The 17,898-nt window shown below is 38.1% G+C and overlaps 1 protein-coding gene across 8 annotated transcripts in view; it reads left to right on the top strand.

The window, feature by feature from the left end:
* The window catches only part of NBEA (neurobeachin), a 531,270-nt gene that overhangs the window by 490,631 nt on the left and 22,741 nt on the right, over positions 1-17,898 (top strand). For 4 of the 8 annotated variants that reach the window (XM_086612868.1, XM_086612851.1, XM_086612843.1 and 1 more), the window contains 4 exons: positions 12,446-12,508; positions 12,840-12,929; positions 14,423-14,615; positions 17,729-17,800. In XM_086612868.1, the coding sequence (XP_086468994.1) occupies positions 12,446-12,508; positions 12,840-12,929; positions 14,423-14,615; positions 17,729-17,800 (418 nt within the window). Of the gene's footprint in view, positions 1-12,445; positions 12,509-12,839; positions 12,930-14,251; positions 14,294-14,422; positions 14,616-17,728; positions 17,801-17,898 lie in introns of all 8 variants that reach the window. The other 4 variants (XM_086612875.1, XM_086612860.1, XM_086612827.1 and 1 more) reach the window with 3 other exon arrangements.

Raw genomic sequence — 17,898 nt, 5'->3', positions numbered from 1 at the left:
GTCACCAACAAAGATGTTGAAGAGGGCCGGGCCCAACACGGACCCCTGAGGGACGCCACTCGTGACCGGTCTCCACTTGGACATCGAGCCGTTGACCACTACTCTCTGAGTGTGGCCATTGAGCCAATTCCTTATCCACCGAGTGGTCCATCCATCAAACCCATGCCTCTCTAGTTTAGAGAGAAGAATGTCGTGCGGGACACTGTCAAAAGCTTTGCACAAGTCCAGGTAGATGATATCCATTGGTCGACCCTTGTCCACCGATGCTGTCACCCCATCATAAAAGGCCACCAAGTTGGTCAGGCACGATCTGCCTTTGGTGAAGCCATGTTGGCTGTCACCCACCACCTCCTTGCTCTCCATGTGCCTTAGCATGGTTCCCAGGAGAATCTGCTCCATGACCTTGCCAGGCACAGAGGTGAGGCTGACCGGCCTGTAGTTGCCCGGGTCCTCCTTGTTCCCCTTTTTAAAAATGGGGGTTATGTTCCCTCTCTTCCAGTCATCGGGGACCTCGCCAGACCGCCACGACTTCTCAAATACAATAGCCAGTGGCTTGGCAACTTCATCCGCCAGTTCCTTCAGGACCCGCGGATGGATCTCATCAGGTCCCATGGACTTGTGCACCTTCAAGTTCCTCAGATATTCCCGAACCTGCTCTTCAAGTACAGACCTGCTCTTCAAGTACAGTAGAATGGATAAACACTGTAAAAATGCATTGTTAGGAAGAATGTACACTATGGGCAAATGAAACAACTGGGACTTTTTAATCTGTATCTTTTATTCTGCTATGTTCTGTTGTGACGATAGCTGTGAGCATAACATGAACCCAACTGCTTTGTCAGTAACTGCATTAGTCTGTGCCTCTTATGATTACATTAACTTCCATCATAAGTCATTGCATCTTTTTTGTTTTAATTCAGGATTGTCTTTGTAAGTTTCTGATTTTTGACAAATTAATGATTAATGTAGAAACTAGTTTTTAAAATTGCTACATTATGGGTGGGATTTTTTCAAGACAGTTAGTTTAGGTCTTTGGAGTTCATTGTTTAAACTCCTCTGTCTGAGGGGTTGGTCCTTTGCTGGTTTATGCAGACTAAAGTAACAGGTTGAAAATATGTGGTCAGTAGATGTCCTGAGCACCTACCATGTATAGATTGCTATCTAGTTTCATAGTTTACTATACTTCCTGCTACCAAAGCCAGCTGCATGTAATTTACACCAAGTCACAGAAATTAAATGCTGTCCTAAATATTCACATTTCCTTTTTCAGTTCTTGTATTGCCAGTTTTCTCAGAATGTTACACAAAATGTATAAAAATGTGTAGCACATATAGAATATAGTGCAAATATATGAGCATTTCCTAGGGTAGAAATAGGACGGTATTGAGGAGGGAAATGCAATTGAAATGGAAGAAGAATAAGACAATAACCTGAGACATTTTTCTTAAAAAGGGGATAAATTAAGTTGATGTACAGAAAAATAATGAAAGAGGTGGGGAAATATAAGATTTTTTGTTTTTCAAAATAAAATTGTTATGCAGAAACTTTACATATATTTATTGGTGATTTTAAAAAGTTTGAACATGAATTTTTAAAGCTCACAATTTAGCTTTTAAAATAAAAAGCATAGTTAAAACCAGCTGTAAGCATGCACCGTTAAAGCTCTTAGTCATGAAGAAAAAAAAATAATTAGAAAAGAGTGGATGAAGTTTCAAAGTTTCAATTAAACCTCCTGCTGATGTTACTGTTGCATTTTTATGAATAGGATGCCTATGCTTAAAGGCCTCTGTGCCCCTAAAAATGACAATTAAAAACATATATGGTGTCTTAAATAAAACCAAAGGCAAGGGGAGCTAATAAATAGTATTAAACTTCATGTGGTTCCCAACAAATTCTCCCTTCTAGCAGCATAGAGTAAAAATTTGCTGTGTGTAAGAGGCAGAGCACTTTTCAGATGACAGCAGCCTCCCTGAAAACCATGGGAAGTAGCTGAATGCTACTTCCTTGGCTCCATTCCCAATTACTCTCCAAAGCACTTAACAAGTCTAGGGTACTTGTATTTCATTCCTATCCTGGTTAGGGTTTTTTTTGTAGTTGTTCTGGCAGCTGTGTAGGTACAAGGAAAGCTAGACTTTTACTGCTTTTGTGATCTTCGTGATGTTTGCTAGCAGAAATAGAATCATAGAATCATAGAATGGTCAGGGTTGGAAGGGACCTTAAAGATCATCCAGTTTCAACCCCCCTGCCATGGGCAGGGAAACCCTCCACTACACCAGGTTGCCCAAACCCTCATCCAACCTGGCCTTGAACAATGCCAGGGATGGGGCATCCACAACTTCTCTGGGCAACCTGTTCCACTGCCTCACCACTCTCAGAGTGAAAAATTTCTTTCTTATATCTAACCTAAATCTGCCCTCTTTCCGTTTAAATCCATTGCCCCTTGTCCTATCACTACATGCCCTTGTAAAAAGTCCCTCTCCAGCTTTCCTGTAGGCCCCCTTTAGGTACTGGAAAGCTGCTATAAGGTCACCCCAGAGCCTTCTCTTCTCCAGGCTGAACAGCCCCAACTTTCTCAGCCTGTGTTCATAGGAGAGGTGCTCCAGCCCTTGGATCATATTCGTGGCCCTCTTCTGGACTCGTTCCAGTAGCTCTATGTCCTTCTTGTGCTGGGGACTCCAGAGCTGAACGCAGTATTCCAGGTGGGGTCTCACGAGAGCAGAGTAGAGGGGCAGAATCACTTCCCTCGACCTGCTGGCCACACTCCTTTTGATACAGCCCAGGATACGGTTGGCTTTCTGTGCTGCCAGCGCACATTGCCGGCTCATGTTGAGCTTCTCATCCACCAGCACTCCCAAGTCCTTTTCCTCAGGGCTGCTCTCAATCCATTCTCTGCCCAGCCTGTACTTGTGCATGGGATTGCTCCGACCCACGTGCAGGACCTTGCACTTGGCCTTGTTGAACTTCATGAGGTTCTCACAGGCCCATTTCTCCAGCCTGTCAAGGTCCCTCTGGATGGCAACATCACGAGCCATTTGGTCACCCAGCTTGAAAGTTAGCAGTCCTTCAGAAATATTCACTCCCCCAGTTTCATCAAAAATGCCACTACTTTTTCTCTTGATGCATTGGCCTGTTGAGAGCTGTGAGTGGAGGCCAGGTTGACTGCTTCTGCTTTCCAGACTAGGCTGTGGAATAATGGCAGAGATGCTCAGTTTTACTGTTCTGTCCAGTCTGAGATGGCTCCATGTCTCTTTCCGCAGGACATCTTAAAGAACAGTAGAAGTTTCTTCTTTCTTCTGCCTCAATGGAGAAAAAAAGTAACAAAGAAGTTTTTCACAAGTATCTTCTCTGTTTTGTAGCATTTCTACTCCTGGACAACATCTGGAGCTTTATTATTGTAGGAATATAAAAGTATAATAATACCACTACCTTCATGGCCACAGAATAATGAGCTTCTACTTTCAGCTCAGCGTTCTGGTTAGTATAAATGACGATACATCAGTGATATGTGAGTTTGAAATTTTTTAAAAATTCTTTTTGAATAATAGGAAAACCAAAAGTACCTTCAATTTTTGCCTAGAATAAAGCCCTACATATGCTGTAGTGTGTAACTGAACAGGTCAGGGTGAGCAGCTTCTCTTCATGTCTGAAGAAAAGAAATAAAAATTAGGGATGAAGGAGAGGAAATGGAATTGCACAGGAAGATGAGCATTTACACAACTCCTGTCTTCTTGATGGAGGGAGAGGGAGGCCAAGGTGCAATGGGAGCATGAGAAGCCAGGGGAACAACAAAGAGGGGAAAAGGGCAGAAAGGACATTTGGACCTCTTGACATAGAGGAGGAGGGAGGGAAAGGGTTAGGAAGGCAGTCCTTGGAAGCCGTACAGAAGCAGTGAAGGAATTACCATAGGAACAGAGACCTCTTGGTATGGTTGTTAATGCAGAGAAATGATGTTTGCAGCCTTCCCAGAGCTTTATGGGATTTTTTAGTCTTGACTTTTGTGACTTCTTTTTTTATTAGTGAATTCATTGAGGTATTGTATAATATAATCCAGTTAGACTTTTCTAAACAAAAAAGACTTTATTTTAAGTACTTTTGACTTGTAAAATTTACCAGGTTTCTAAATGCAGTTAATGGTGTTTTGAAAAATACTACTGGCAATTTTTAGCCTGGCAAAACTGGAACTTCAGGCTTTCTGGCTGTTACTCACTGCTTTTCACATGTGGAAACAATTGTAGCATCCCAGACAGCAGCAGTGTTTTTTTAAATGACTGTAAATTTTAGTGACTGCCAACTAAGGGATGCTAATGACAGTTTTCATATAATTTTTTAATTCTTTCACTTCCTCTTTTGTAGACTTTGAAAATCTGTAGTAGTTCCAGTCACAAGAGAAGCTACATTTAAAAATTCAGAAGACTTTTTATTTCTTACTCAAGAAAATGTAACAAATTTATCTCTGCTTTAGAAGAGCCTTGAAATAACATTTTCATTATTGGAGACAATGCACTTGGAATCCTAGGAGCCTTTCCAGAAAAGAATGTTTGTGTCATAATTTTGCGCTGTTTAAAAAATGAAAAATTCCATCCCAAAGATCTAAAAACGTGAATTAAAATTTCAGCATCCTGGCTTGTATTTCATATGCAAAAGAGAAAAATAAATTAGTTGAAGGATGACATAAGGGAGGGGAAAGGAAATGCTTGGCTTAAAAGTAACTCCTGAGTAGGAGTGTCAAGAAGTGAAAGGTAAGACAAACCTGACTATTATGGTAGATTTTTTAAACAAACAAACAAACATACAAACAAACAACTAAATAGCTTCAAGAGGAGTTTTGGTAATAACAAGAACTTGAATTTCTTGGAACTTGAAACTGGTAACACAAATTCAAAAAGAAAGAAACAGTTTGGCCGGAATACAAGATGATGTTCTGAGCAAGGACTCTCTCTTAGTAACAGAATTTATACATCAGGAGGCACATTGAGGCAACAGAACTGGTTTGGTTTGGTTTGCAACGACTAGCTAGGACACATCTGCAATTCTGCATGTTATGATGTTTTGATTACCATCACGTAAAAGAGCAATACAAAGGGGTAGTATCAATAGGGAAATTCTATGTTGCAGGTGTACATTTTAGTAATTTGCATTGCAGAACCCAGATGTCAAAGAGAAGCTGGTTCCTAAGACCTAAATACCAGATGGGAAATATCATCTAGATTGGCCTCTCATCCAACAAATCACATGGAGCTTTTGTCCATGTAGCCTTTTGAATGTAACTGTAAGTGTTGATGTCAGACTAATAAGAGGATATGGAAGTGTTTCCTTATATAGGTAGAGTTTAGGTAATAAGAAATTATTTCAGCCATTCAGCTTAAATAGTTGTCATCCAAAATCAACAATAAAAATTTTGTTTCAAAAGAAATGAGAGCCTGTCTTCAGAAAAGATAAAATTGCTTGTCAGATCAAAAGGGATCCTTGTTTCTGAGGTTGTCCATTAAATAACAATAGGAAAATTATTTCAGGGCAGTTATCAGTCATGTAAAAATAAAAAAATCCTGATTGCCCAGGTTTCAAAACCTTAACTATTTATGACATGAAGTTACATATTTAATGAATTATTGTATCATGCTTATATGTCTCTCACAAAAGTAACTTAGCAGTAAAATATTTTCTAATGTGTTGTACTCAGTAACTTAATGATCAAAGAAGACAACATTTTCTTCCATAAACTTAACACAGATTTGGGAGAATGGTGACAGAGCAGTGATTTCATTTGGCATGACATCAGTGAGCGCACAAGAGTTCCAGCAAATGTTACCAATCTGTATGAGACAGGAAAGATTACAAAAATGAATATAAGAAGTACAATAGTTCAACTAAAGAAAATAATGGCATGAAATGAGAATAAGAAAATTCTTTACGTGAGGGGCAACCTCATTGCTCTCTACAGTTTCCTCAGGAGGGGAAGGGGAGAGGGAGATGCTGATCGCTTCTCCCTGGTATCATTCCCAGTGATAGAACATATGGGAATGGTTCAAAGCTGCACTAGAGGAGATTTAGACTGGACATTAGGAAGCATTTCTTCCCTGAGAGTGTGGTGAAACACTGGAACAGGCTTCCTGGAGTGGTGATCTATGCCCCAAGTCAGTGTTTAAAAGGTGGTTGGACAATGCCCTTAACAACATGCTTTAACTTTTGGTCAGCCCTGAATTGGTCAGGCAGTTGGACTAAATTATCATTGTAAGTCCCTTCCAACTGAAATATTCTCTTCTCTTCTCTTCTCTTCTCTTCTCTTCTCTTCTCTTCTCTTCTCTTCTCTTCTCTTCTCTTCTCTTCTCTATGAAAGAGGAAAATATAAAATAATTTTGAATGCAATCGTAAACAAAACTATAAACAAATGTATGACTTTCTTCGGTTCCAGCCTGTGTTTAGAGTTTTGCATAGCATTGGGATGCTCCCTGTCTGCCTTGTATACAGGAAAACAGCAGGGAAGGAAAAGGCAACAAAATTGCCATGGGCTGGGAGAAAAACCTGCAGTTTTAAAAATTATCCCAACTATAAAAAGAAAATGGTGAACTGAGCAGCGTGGCCTGAGGAGCCTCTCTAACAACATAGACTTTGTCAGAGGAATTGGGAGTTAAAGCTATTTGCTTTAGAGCATAACAGAGTTTGTGGTAGTTTTTAGTGTAATTTAATGGGAGAATTTCATTATATCAGTGGTAAACTCCTTTGTTCCAGGCAGAGTTGGAAGGCTACAAGAAAGAGAAGAACTATAGAAAATTGTTTTTTTTTTCCTGCTGGTATTGTTAGGAAGGGATAGGAGCATTTTGCTCCTTGATATCAACCCTTTTCAGTGTAAGGAGGTTTTCCATGATTTTCAGGGGAATGGGCTGCTAGAGAGGAAAAGGAAGTATTTGTGCTCAGGCATACAGGAACCTCGTACATGAGAGTATGCCTGAAAGAGTAAGGGACACTCTCATCTCAGCCAAACCTGCCCTGGCGGCAGCATAGCTATCTTTATGGTATTTTTGCTTTACCTTCTCTGTCTCTTTGTGAGATGTATTAAATTTATTTCCCATTTACAGTGTATTAACCAAATGCCTGCCTCGTGAGAGGCATATTGGACTACCAAGGGCAAGAATGGGAGAGCTATAAAGGTGAAGAAGAGAAGAACTAAGTATCACAATTAGTAGCTTAATGAGGTAAATGTGAAAGCTAAAAGGCAGTGCTCCCTGAGACAAATGAGGTCACCACTGTGACTCATGCCTGTAAAGAGAATGGGAGGTCTTACCTTTCACGTTCTCATTCCTTTCGTAGCACTATTTCCTTTCACAGGGGAATGAGGAAGAAGTTCAGGGGTGGAAAAACTCTTTGGAGGAGGCTGAAGGTCAGCTTGGAGCTATTGGTCTTCTGCTGGATAGCCATTTAATTGCACACTGGATCCAATGAGATACCTCCCGTGAGGGGAAGGAGCTTAAGGTTGCCCCTTCTCCATTGTTAAATTAATAAAGTAGTGACCTGCGGAGAAAATCCATTTCTGTGCCCATCTTTCAGTCCCTTGAGCACCCTGATTAAATAACTGACTGTGTTGAAGTCTCTGGAATAGTTGAGTCACTGCTTGTGTTTAAACTACAGCACTTATTTCCTCCAAACATACAATAATAAAATGGAAATCAATACTCTGAACCTAACTTATCAAAAGTCCTGAAGATATTGATGGTGTTTAACAGCTGTAGATGCAAATAGCAAAGCAGTATCTCACACCACTTGTACAAAACAATCACATTTTCAAGCTACCCACCAAAGGGCTGTCAATCGTGTTTGCTCTGAAGAAGACGGTGCTTGGGGGCTGTTGAGCGTGTTGGCTGCATAGGCAGGAGAGTGCACATAAAAGATTCCTGTGTTCACTTGGATGCAAAAATGAAATAAACTTTCAGGAAAGGCAGAGTTGGATGACTGTTGCTGCAGTGCATGTTTCTCAAATGCCTACAAATTTGGGGTCTTCAGTGGTCTCAGTCCCCATGCACAGGGGAAAATGGGTTGCAGAAAAACCTGCGTGTGGTACGCAGGAGGAGCAAAACTCACCAGGATTATGGGAATTGGTAATAAAAAGACTGAATATATATAAAAAAGTAATAAAACCATAGAGAAACTCAGATAATACCTTCTAGAAAGTTTAACTGATTATGTGTGTAATCAGTGAAGATTAAAACAAGGCCACTTCACATAAGAATAAAAACAGTGTCTTACTGTCTGCAGTGCAGTCCGGTTTCAGGAATTTCTTTCTTTCTCTCCATAATTCAAATTATAAGCGCTCACGCTTTTACGTTTCTTGTGTTATGTAGCCACCAGGCATCTCTCTCAGCAAAGGGGAGTTTGCTAATAAGATGGACCATTATTAATGCAGATTTTACCTGCATTTCTACAGAACTTTTTTAGAGAAAAAGGGTGTTAAAAATAAACTGCTTCATACCTTACCCTTTTTGCAAAGGTATGACAAAGCGCGAACAAAACCTTCACTTTTGTGGTATTTCAGATGAGTCAATTCTAGCATTTTCATTTGCATTAGAACTGTGCTTCTGAAATGAATCTGCAGATCATTCCTGTTTGCCCTGCTTTCATCCACACTGCAGAGTAGTTTTGATGTGTGTGAACTGGCTTCTAAGCCACAAAAGCAGTGTATTCCAAGGGTACAGCTAACAGAGCTCAGCTGATGGAGGTCTGCAGCCCATGCTGGAGCCAGCCTGGTGGGAAAACCTGCAGTGGGCACAGTTTCAGCATGAGTTCCTCAAGACCAACTGTTTTGCTCTGAAGCTCTGCTCCTATTGGGTTACACTGCTTGCTGTTGGAAACATTGCCTTTGACCACTAAAATAGTTCTTATACCTAACAAAACAGATTGCTTTAATTTTTTAATGGCAGATTTGTGTTTCTTTCAACCAGAATTAAGAAATAAAACCCCAATACTTTGGTAGGCTGCATAATGAATAAAGCAGTATTGAACCCTTCATTCCACAAGAGCTGACACTAAGGACTGATCCTCCAAGTTTCAGGGGAGCATCCCAGTATCCTTGTGAATGTATAGTCTTCCTTTAAACATAAAAATGGGAGTTCAATACTTTGTTTCCTTTGAGCAAAATATATTTAGGATATCACTTATTTTAACTAAGATTAGTGTTATTCATAAGATTGTATGATTTTATGTATTGATTTCTTGCCAAAATATATGTAAACATAATCTCTACAACATGAATCTCTACGTGTTATTGTTAGATGGCCAATATTAAGTGCTGTGAAGTTGTGTTTTGCTTGATTGCGTGAATTAAGATGTGCGAGATCAACTCATTTTAAACTTTGAATTGCCAATGAGTTTGCAGATATATTTTCTTTCCTTGTTCTGACTTATGATTACCAAATAATAGGCTAAGATCCATTTTATTTTTCTGCAATACATGATCATATCTTAACAGATACTGCCTGAAGTGTCTGAAGTACAAATCTCATTTTATGTGTGTTAAAAACAGTAGGGAATCTCAAATCAGCTCACTAAATAGCTTTTCTGCAACACCTTATTAAGAGAGTGTAAGCTAATATAATTGCCATTTTGTTGTTCCAAAAGCATTAAATCTGGCAGTCACTGAGTTCCAAGCTTATATTGTTTCTACACAAAGGACATTTGAAGGTGAAATAAGAATAAACTTAATTTTATTAAAATTTTATTAAATTGACTAGAATGTATGCCTCAGGGATTGGTGTAGCACTTTGCACACAATACTGAAGATCTGATGGGAAAAAAATAATTGATTAATTAGAATGAAATGTTTAACACCATTAAATAAATCTGAAGTTTGATGATTTACAGATCAAGAAAAACTGTGGTGTACACTTAGTGGTTTTCAGATTAATTTCAGATACAGACAGAGTTCTCTTGTAAACAAATCAATGTATTACATTATTATTCACAGATCAGTTCTGTACCTGCTTTTCATTTTCTGTCAAGTGATCTGATACGAGGCGGCATTAGGAATACCCTTGGGCCAGGCACTTTATCTCTGTATGCTTATGTTTATCTTCTGTGTAAGTTTTGACAAGGTTTTTCTGTCCTTTTTAAGTGTTGTGAACTCTAGAGAGGAATACCAGTTGTAGCTGTGCACAGCTGTGGTGTTGTGCAGACCGTAGTCTCAGTGCAGTAGTTGAATATTATGGGTATTTTTAAAGAAACCTTGTTCAGTTTCTTTAGCGCTTCCAAGAGTTGTCAGTTTTACAAATGATATTTTTGGAAGAAAAGGATAACATTACTAATCACAGGGAGAGGGAGAGATGGTTGTCTTTGTAAGGGCAAGCCAGTAAAAATATTCAATATTCCCTGAATATCAAGGTCTTGATTCTGTGTTTGTTCTGCTTACAAAAGGACTTGGCATTACCTTAAATGTTCTGAAATTATGGGTGCATAAACTATGTAAATGAGTATTTACCAGGGCGTCTTCAGCTGTAAAATAGCAGTTGCTTTTGACAATTATGTTTTAAATGTCCATTCTCATCATCTGAAAAATTCATGCTGGTTTATTGTCATATTCTGCTTCTCTTTCCTTTACCCTGTTACTATCATACATCTACCTGAACTGGGAGGCAAAGCCAGCACAGTCTATGTGTGCAGATTTTACAGCCAAACAATCAGAATTTGCCAAGACTGGACAACAGGAAAGTAAATGCGTAAATTAGAATTGAGCTCCACTGAAAAAAATTTAATAATTCATTTCACTGTGCCTGCAGGAGAACAGAAGTATCATTTAAAGGATCACTATAAAGGGTGGGAGAGGAAGATCTGGATTTTGTTCTGTGTTTCTGCCAAATACAATTCACACTTGTATTTCAACACAGAATTCTTTCAAAAATTAAAATTAAATTAACCTTGATAATTATTTGAAAAAAAGGGTATTATTGACAAATCTGCTTGGAAGCATATATCACACAGTAGCCGATATTGTTGATATTAGTCTTTGTAATTTTGAAAATGAAATTCAGAACAAGTATAATTCCCTTCCCTTTTCCTCACTAGGCAAATCAGTAATAGAGTACTAAATGTAATAGAAAATACTGCCTTTGATTTGACCCGAAGTGAATTTTATATTCCTATATAAAAAGTGTCTGCATAAGTGAAGGTATCTACACTGTGTGTAAAGAGATACTGTTTGTATGGTACATATTGACAGCTGCTGTATAGACATGTACACACATACATGCATATGCCCACACAAATGCATTGATTTTGTATAAAATTACTCTATGATTTTAAGTTAATTCATTATTAAATTATGTTAATAAAGCCCAAGTTGTTCACCGGTTCCCAAGTAACACTCTGTTCCACAGAGACTAAAGTCCACTCTGAATTAATCAATAAGCAAGAAATAACCTGTACTGAGATAATTACAGCATCAAATGCACTAGGGCTACAATCCATTGGAAGTTCTTCAGCTGCTTGGCTGGACTTTGCACTAAGTTTCTTTTTCAGTAAATGTTTGTTTGTGGTATTCCGTTATATACCTGTCAATCTAGGGCATCAGGAGTGGTAGACATCAGTGACCTGTTAGGAAATATCTCTCTAACATCTGTTCTTGCATCTATGCTGTGAAGCTGAGGAAAACACAGATTGGCTTGTAGGAATTATGAAATATGTAGATTAAAAGAATTCTTCTGTATCATGAAGTATTTATTGTGTTTCTTACCGGTTTATGTCTGAAAGAAAGAATGTAATTTATCAAGATAGTAATGTTTTTGATGTTTTTTCATGTTTCTTGTGTGGTAGCAAATGAAAAATTCATAAAGCTCGCAAGAAATATTAAGGGTCAGTAGTGCAGGGTACAGTGTATATATAGGTACATAATGCACAGTGCATTTTGAAATCTGCCAGTTTAGTTTTCTGTGAATGCCTTATTCTCAATTTTACAAGGTCAAATAAAATAGTACCTGTCTATTTGAAAAATAAGGAGTGTTCTTTAACAGTATTGCTTTTACAAACAGCAATCTTTTGCCAAAGTTTTTAAGAATACATCTTAAATGTATTTTTGTTTGAATGAACTGTTTGAGCAGTGGAAGTATCTCAGTATATGGGCTGTATTCTACTCCCTATGAAATTACTCCAGATTTATTCTGAAAGTAGATTTAAGTCTTGAAGAATGCATTGAAATTGCTGAGTTTTCATTTCAAACCTGTGAAGCCCGAAAGCCCATGAAAAAATGCAATAAAATTAGGCATGAAATGAATACTCAGTGAATGTATGCAACTTGGAAAGTTGCATTAGTTTGAATGTGCCTGGCAAGATTTGTTTCTGGCATTTTTTTTGTTTGTTTTAAATTACTAATGTTGTTGTTGAAATAGTAATTCTTTTTTTTTTGTTACTATATTTTATATGTGAATTTTGTTTCTCAGTTTGCTTTTCTTTCCCCCCATTTAAGATTCCAGAGGCTTATTTTATTAGAGATCCTCATACTTTCCTCCTTACAAAGGACTTTATTAAGGTATATATGTTCTTTTTAGTGAAAAAAAAAAAACAAGCTCTCTCAAGACCTGAACTGCATGTCCTCACAGGTTAACATTTTCACATAGAACGCCAGTTGCTGGCAATGAGAATGGTTAGTTGGTTAACTGAAGCATGCTTGAAAGGAGAAGCAAAGCTTGTCTACAAAATACTAACACTTGGATGAGTCTGCAGCCTGGGAGGAGAGCACCGGGTGAATTTTCTGGACTTTTTTCATGGCTGACTTGGGATATGCCTGCATTGTCACACAGTGTGTTGACCTCTCTCCTTGACGCGTATTGCTCATGACAGTCCCTCTCCCTTGCCCGCAGGCCATGGAGGCGCAGATACAGAACTTTGGACAGACGCCATCGCAGTTGCTCATTGAGCCCCATCCACCTCGGAGCTCTGCCATGCACCTGGTGAGACATAACTGCTGGCTGGGAATGCATTCCCTTGAACCTGAGGATCCTTTGTAGGTCATAAAGTACCCATTTAAGCAACACTTTTAATGCCCTCCGTTGCCCATGCAGCCATACTTTCTCCTGGCAGAAATGGCTCGCAGTGCTCTAGAAGAGCAAAGCGGAGGCTTGAATAGCTTTAGCTTCCTATAGTCTTGGCTTTTCCTGTCTAATATTCTGCAAAAAGGCCCTATCTTCATAAACATACACTTCATAAATGCATATTTACATTTGTATTTCTGGAAGTAGTGGGAATGACTGCAGGTTTTTCTTAGAGTGAGCATGTTTTGTTGTTTTGTTTTAAAGGATGCATTGTTAGGGGCTAATTTATGAACAATACTTGCTTGACAAAAATGAAGTATATGAGTTCAAATTGTACTGGAATCCTCCCGCCTGTTCCTCCAGGAGAATACAATGTATATTTCGAATTTCAATTTGAACTCCAAAATCCATTCCCAACACATTCTTCTCTGTGCTTCTTGCAGAGAATTATATGAAATAGACTGACTGAACGAGACAGACCTCTGTGCCCTTCAGTGCCTTTGATTGAATGCTTAGAGCTAGATATTTTAAGTTTTGTAAATCGTCAGTAATACGTGCAGTAGTTTCAATCCTTTTATCTATCTACAAGGAAATCACTATATCTAGTTGTACACTGCAAAAGTGAGAATTGATCTGGAAGTGTTATTTTAAGTAATGTGTAGATGTCAAATATACATAATATTTATTTTATATTTTTAAGATTTGAATAATATATTTTTAATAATAATTTCAAGTGATAAGTAGAAAGGATTATTTGAACTTCTAGAAATAATTCCATTTGTTATAACAGCGGTTTAAAAGAAATAACATTAAAACCGGTACTTAATAAAAGCATTATTGGCCATGTAAAAAAAATTGTTATCACTTGTAGAATCATCAAACAGGTGTATAGTTACTTACAGACTCTCTAATAAGCATATGCTTTACATAGAATTAAATTATCTATGTTTGGAAGTGCTGTATTTCATAGAAAAAATTCATTAAGAAAAATCAGATGTCTAAGTTTTTGAGTATTTTACAATTCTTTTTTAACTGTTGCAGTTTATAGCATTTATATTTATGATGTATTAATTGATTAACTCTTTTATTTGACTCCTACCTCTTCTGTATGAATAGTAACTGCTGTATAATTTTACATTTTACTGTGTATTAATTAATGCTAACAGTCATTTTGCACCCTGTGATGATAACCCTTACCTCACCTATTCTCTACTTGTCCTCGTGTAATGATCCAATAATAGCTTCTGATCTTGCTCTCCTCCCTCACTAGTGTAAACACGCAGGTAGTGTTGTTTTCCCTGTATGTGCACATGCTTGCCTGCTCTTTTTAACCTCGTTTTCCCTCAGACCTCCTCACTAATTGTGTTATCCCTTCTGTTTTCTTCTGCTCTCTTCTCCTTTCTACTCAACAGTGTTTCCTTCCACAGAGCCCCCTCATGTTTAAAGATCAGATGCAGCAGGATGTCATCATGGTGCTGAAGTTCCCATCAAATTCTCCTGTCACACACGTGGCAGCCAACACGCTGCCCCACCTGACCATTCCTGCCGTGGTGACCGTCACTTGCAGCAGGCTGTTTGCCGTCAATCGGTGGCACAACACAGTAGGTAGGTTCACACGGGCACGTGTCATTTGAATTTGAAAACCTTAACAGTGCAGCTTTAATTTCGAGTGCAATTTAGCTAGGTGTGGGTTAATCTCACTCACCTGCCTGTGCGCAAAAATTTACTGTTTTTTCTGGTTTGTGTCAAATAATCAAAGCTTGTGTTTTCTCTGGTGTCATTCCTAGAAACACTCTCCCTAACAGCAGCACATCACCATGGCAGCCAATCGATTTGTGGTTACATCAGGATCAGCCTTTGATATAATGCTTTTCAGGAGAGTTCTGCTGTTCTTGACATAGCCGATATTAATACGTCCCAGGTTTCGGGAATACATACTGGCATGCTAGACAGCGTACATCACTGTCTGCTGCTTGAGAGAGATTTCGGGTCTGTTCAGGAGCTTGTCATAAGCCTTCCCCTGGGTCACTGTTAGATAATGTAGGACCCTAAGCAAGCCTAAGCAGCCAGACACCGAACTATTTGAAGATATGAGAGAAGATATATGAAGAGAATTTTCCTCATTCCCTCCCAAAATTCCATCCAACAACATCATCCCAAAGTTTCCTTCCAGCCCCTCTACTCATCTTTCCATATTGCTGCTAGGACTGTCGTATCTCCTTACCTGGACACGTGGGTGCTGAGGTTGTCCCAGGCATTGCTAAATAGGTGGTGGGACCATGAGGTATATGAGGTACTTATCCACTTGGGAGTAAACAAGTTTCATTTTCTAAGGTAGCTTCCTGCTGTGATAGCCCTTATGCTGCAGCATCTGGAAACTTTTGAAGGTTTCTTATCACCTGGGAAAAACAAGAAGGTACCTGGTATTTGAGAATGTGACTCCGGCTGGCTCAGGAACTTCGTAGGGACCAGGCAAAAAAAAAAAATCCTCCATTCTTTACACACAGGAGAAACTCCTGGGCAGAATTAGATCCTCCTGGAGAGGGATTTGTGATATTTAGGTTAGATGTCTACCTCCAGCAGACATAAAGGAATTCTAGATTGCCTAGGAATTTCACGGGCTTAAATGTAAACATCTCTTCAGTGAATGATTCAAGTCAGGTGAAATAGCTTTTATGCACAAGGCTGGCCAAAGACTGGTATTACAAGGATTAATTTTAGGAATGAATAAGAATTCTATTATATGAATGCATTAGAGAAACTGTAAGAGCAAGTAAAGTTAATATCACTCTGAATTCTTAAATAGTAGTATAAGGTTTAATATTACTTTTATTCTGAACATTTAAATAATCTTAGCATGAATATTAAATTTTGCATGTATTCGGAATGTACTTGTTCTCTGTTTGCAAACAAACTTTGTGTGGCAGTTTAGAGAATATGACAGAAACAGAAAGGATATCTGATTGCCTTTCATAAACCTATGCATTTATGATCACCATCAGGTGCAACTGCATTACATGTAAAAATGTTTTGCCCATTTCTTTAAAACAAATGGGAAGAATTTAGAGAGGGAAAAAAAAAAAGCCAAAACATTTATTTTGTGACAGCGTCCTCAGTGGAAGACCTCAATGTCAGAAATGATTCAGAGGTACAGAAACTGTCTCCTGGTTTAATACCCTTTTGGTTAACATTGGCTAATTTCTAATTAGTTCCCCTGGATTTTTTAAGGATGCTTCCCAAGTGCTCTGTACCTATCATTATCCACGTCTCCTCCATTTGAAGAGTCTTATTTAGTAGTACCCCTTTCTCATTCAGACTTTCAAGTGAGATAAAGCCAAAATTCCTACCCATACTTTACTGTGAAGGAGCCAAGGTCACTAATATTGCAGTATCCTAGATTTCAAGGGCTTCCTTGACAACTGTTATTCGAGGTTACCTAGTTTAGTAGAAGTCGTGTTGGCCTTTACAATTCATGTGATTGTTAAATTTAGTTTTTCATATATACTTTTGTAAAAAATAAGTCATATTGCAAACATTCAGAATTCTTGTCATGAACCAACCACAAACTAAATTTCACGTTATTTGAAAAGCTCTGGTGTAGATTTCAAAGACAGGAATACTTTCTAAATATATTATAAGAGAAAGTGACAGGAAAACAAAAATATTTGGAGAACCAAAACTCCTTCTAATGATTTTGTCCAACTTTTACATCCTGCCTGGCAATGTCTTTTATTTTGCAAGAGACTAATCCAGGACAAGGTGCCAATTTCCTACTATTACCATAATATTGTTTTAATAAATCACAAATCTAGTATGGATTCTAGTATCTAGATGGATTCATCTACAGAAATGTATACACAGACCACTATTACTGTTGTGGGATGTATGTAGAGCTTTAGAGTTCATACACAGCAAAAGGCATTTACATAGCCATCTCACAATAGGAGCAAATTAGTCTAAGTTAATACCAGTAAAGATCTGTCCCAAATTGAAAATGGAGTTTATTCTCCAGAACTCTGTATCTCCTCTTATGGAGGATATTCTTGTGCAACATGGCAGTTCCTGGCAAAAATTGTGTTTTCAGTAGTGACCGTTGGGATTTATATGCTAGGGAAGGTGCTCAGAAGAGCCAAAACAATGCTATCAGTGCATGAGAGCTGATAACACTAAATATGCGGCTCCTGAAGCACATTTCAACAGCTGAAGAACTGCTTGGGATAGAACTGATAGGAATAATCGTAGCAAATTTACTGTAGCCCACAATTTCCCTGCTAAAAATTCTACATGAATCCATGAAAAGGTCCAAGTTTCTCTCACTTACAGATTTCCATATGTAAGAAACTCATAACAATGTTTATTCCAATTATTTTTTTTTCTGTGCTATGATAAGATCCCACCCAGTGCTCAAATCTAAAAAAAAAAATTCTGTGTTACACTATTTTAAAGGAGTTATTTAATGAATGTTTGTGGCTGCAGAAATCATGATGAAATTAGTGCTCATACATTTATAGTTACTATTACATAACTGTAGAAATAACAAATGCGTATTTGTGTAGCATTGAGGAAGGAATCTTCAAAGACACATGGGACGAGTAATAGCAAGAAGTTAAATTTTTATATATAAAATAAACCAATAATGCAGTTTTAAACCTACAAAAATCATATAAAAGTGTAGACAATAAGATTCCTATGTGCTTTATTCTTCCTTTCATGTGTAGGCCTTCGGGGAGCCCCAGGATATTCTTTGGATCAAGCCCATCATCTTCCGATCGAAATGGATCCATTGATTGGTACGTCAAGATGAAAATGTAGCGATATATTTGAAAATGGCATTTTCAAGAATTATTGATTAAGCTATATTTGTATATTATGCTTCATTTAACATGGA

This window comes from Tauraco erythrolophus, chromosome 1, assembly GCF_009769465.1.
Source record: "Tauraco erythrolophus isolate bTauEry1 chromosome 1, bTauEry1.pri, whole genome shotgun sequence".
NCBI classification, from domain to species: domain Eukaryota; kingdom Metazoa; phylum Chordata; class Aves; order Musophagiformes; family Musophagidae; genus Tauraco; species Tauraco erythrolophus.
This window is presented reverse-complemented; position numbering and strand designations above follow the sequence as displayed.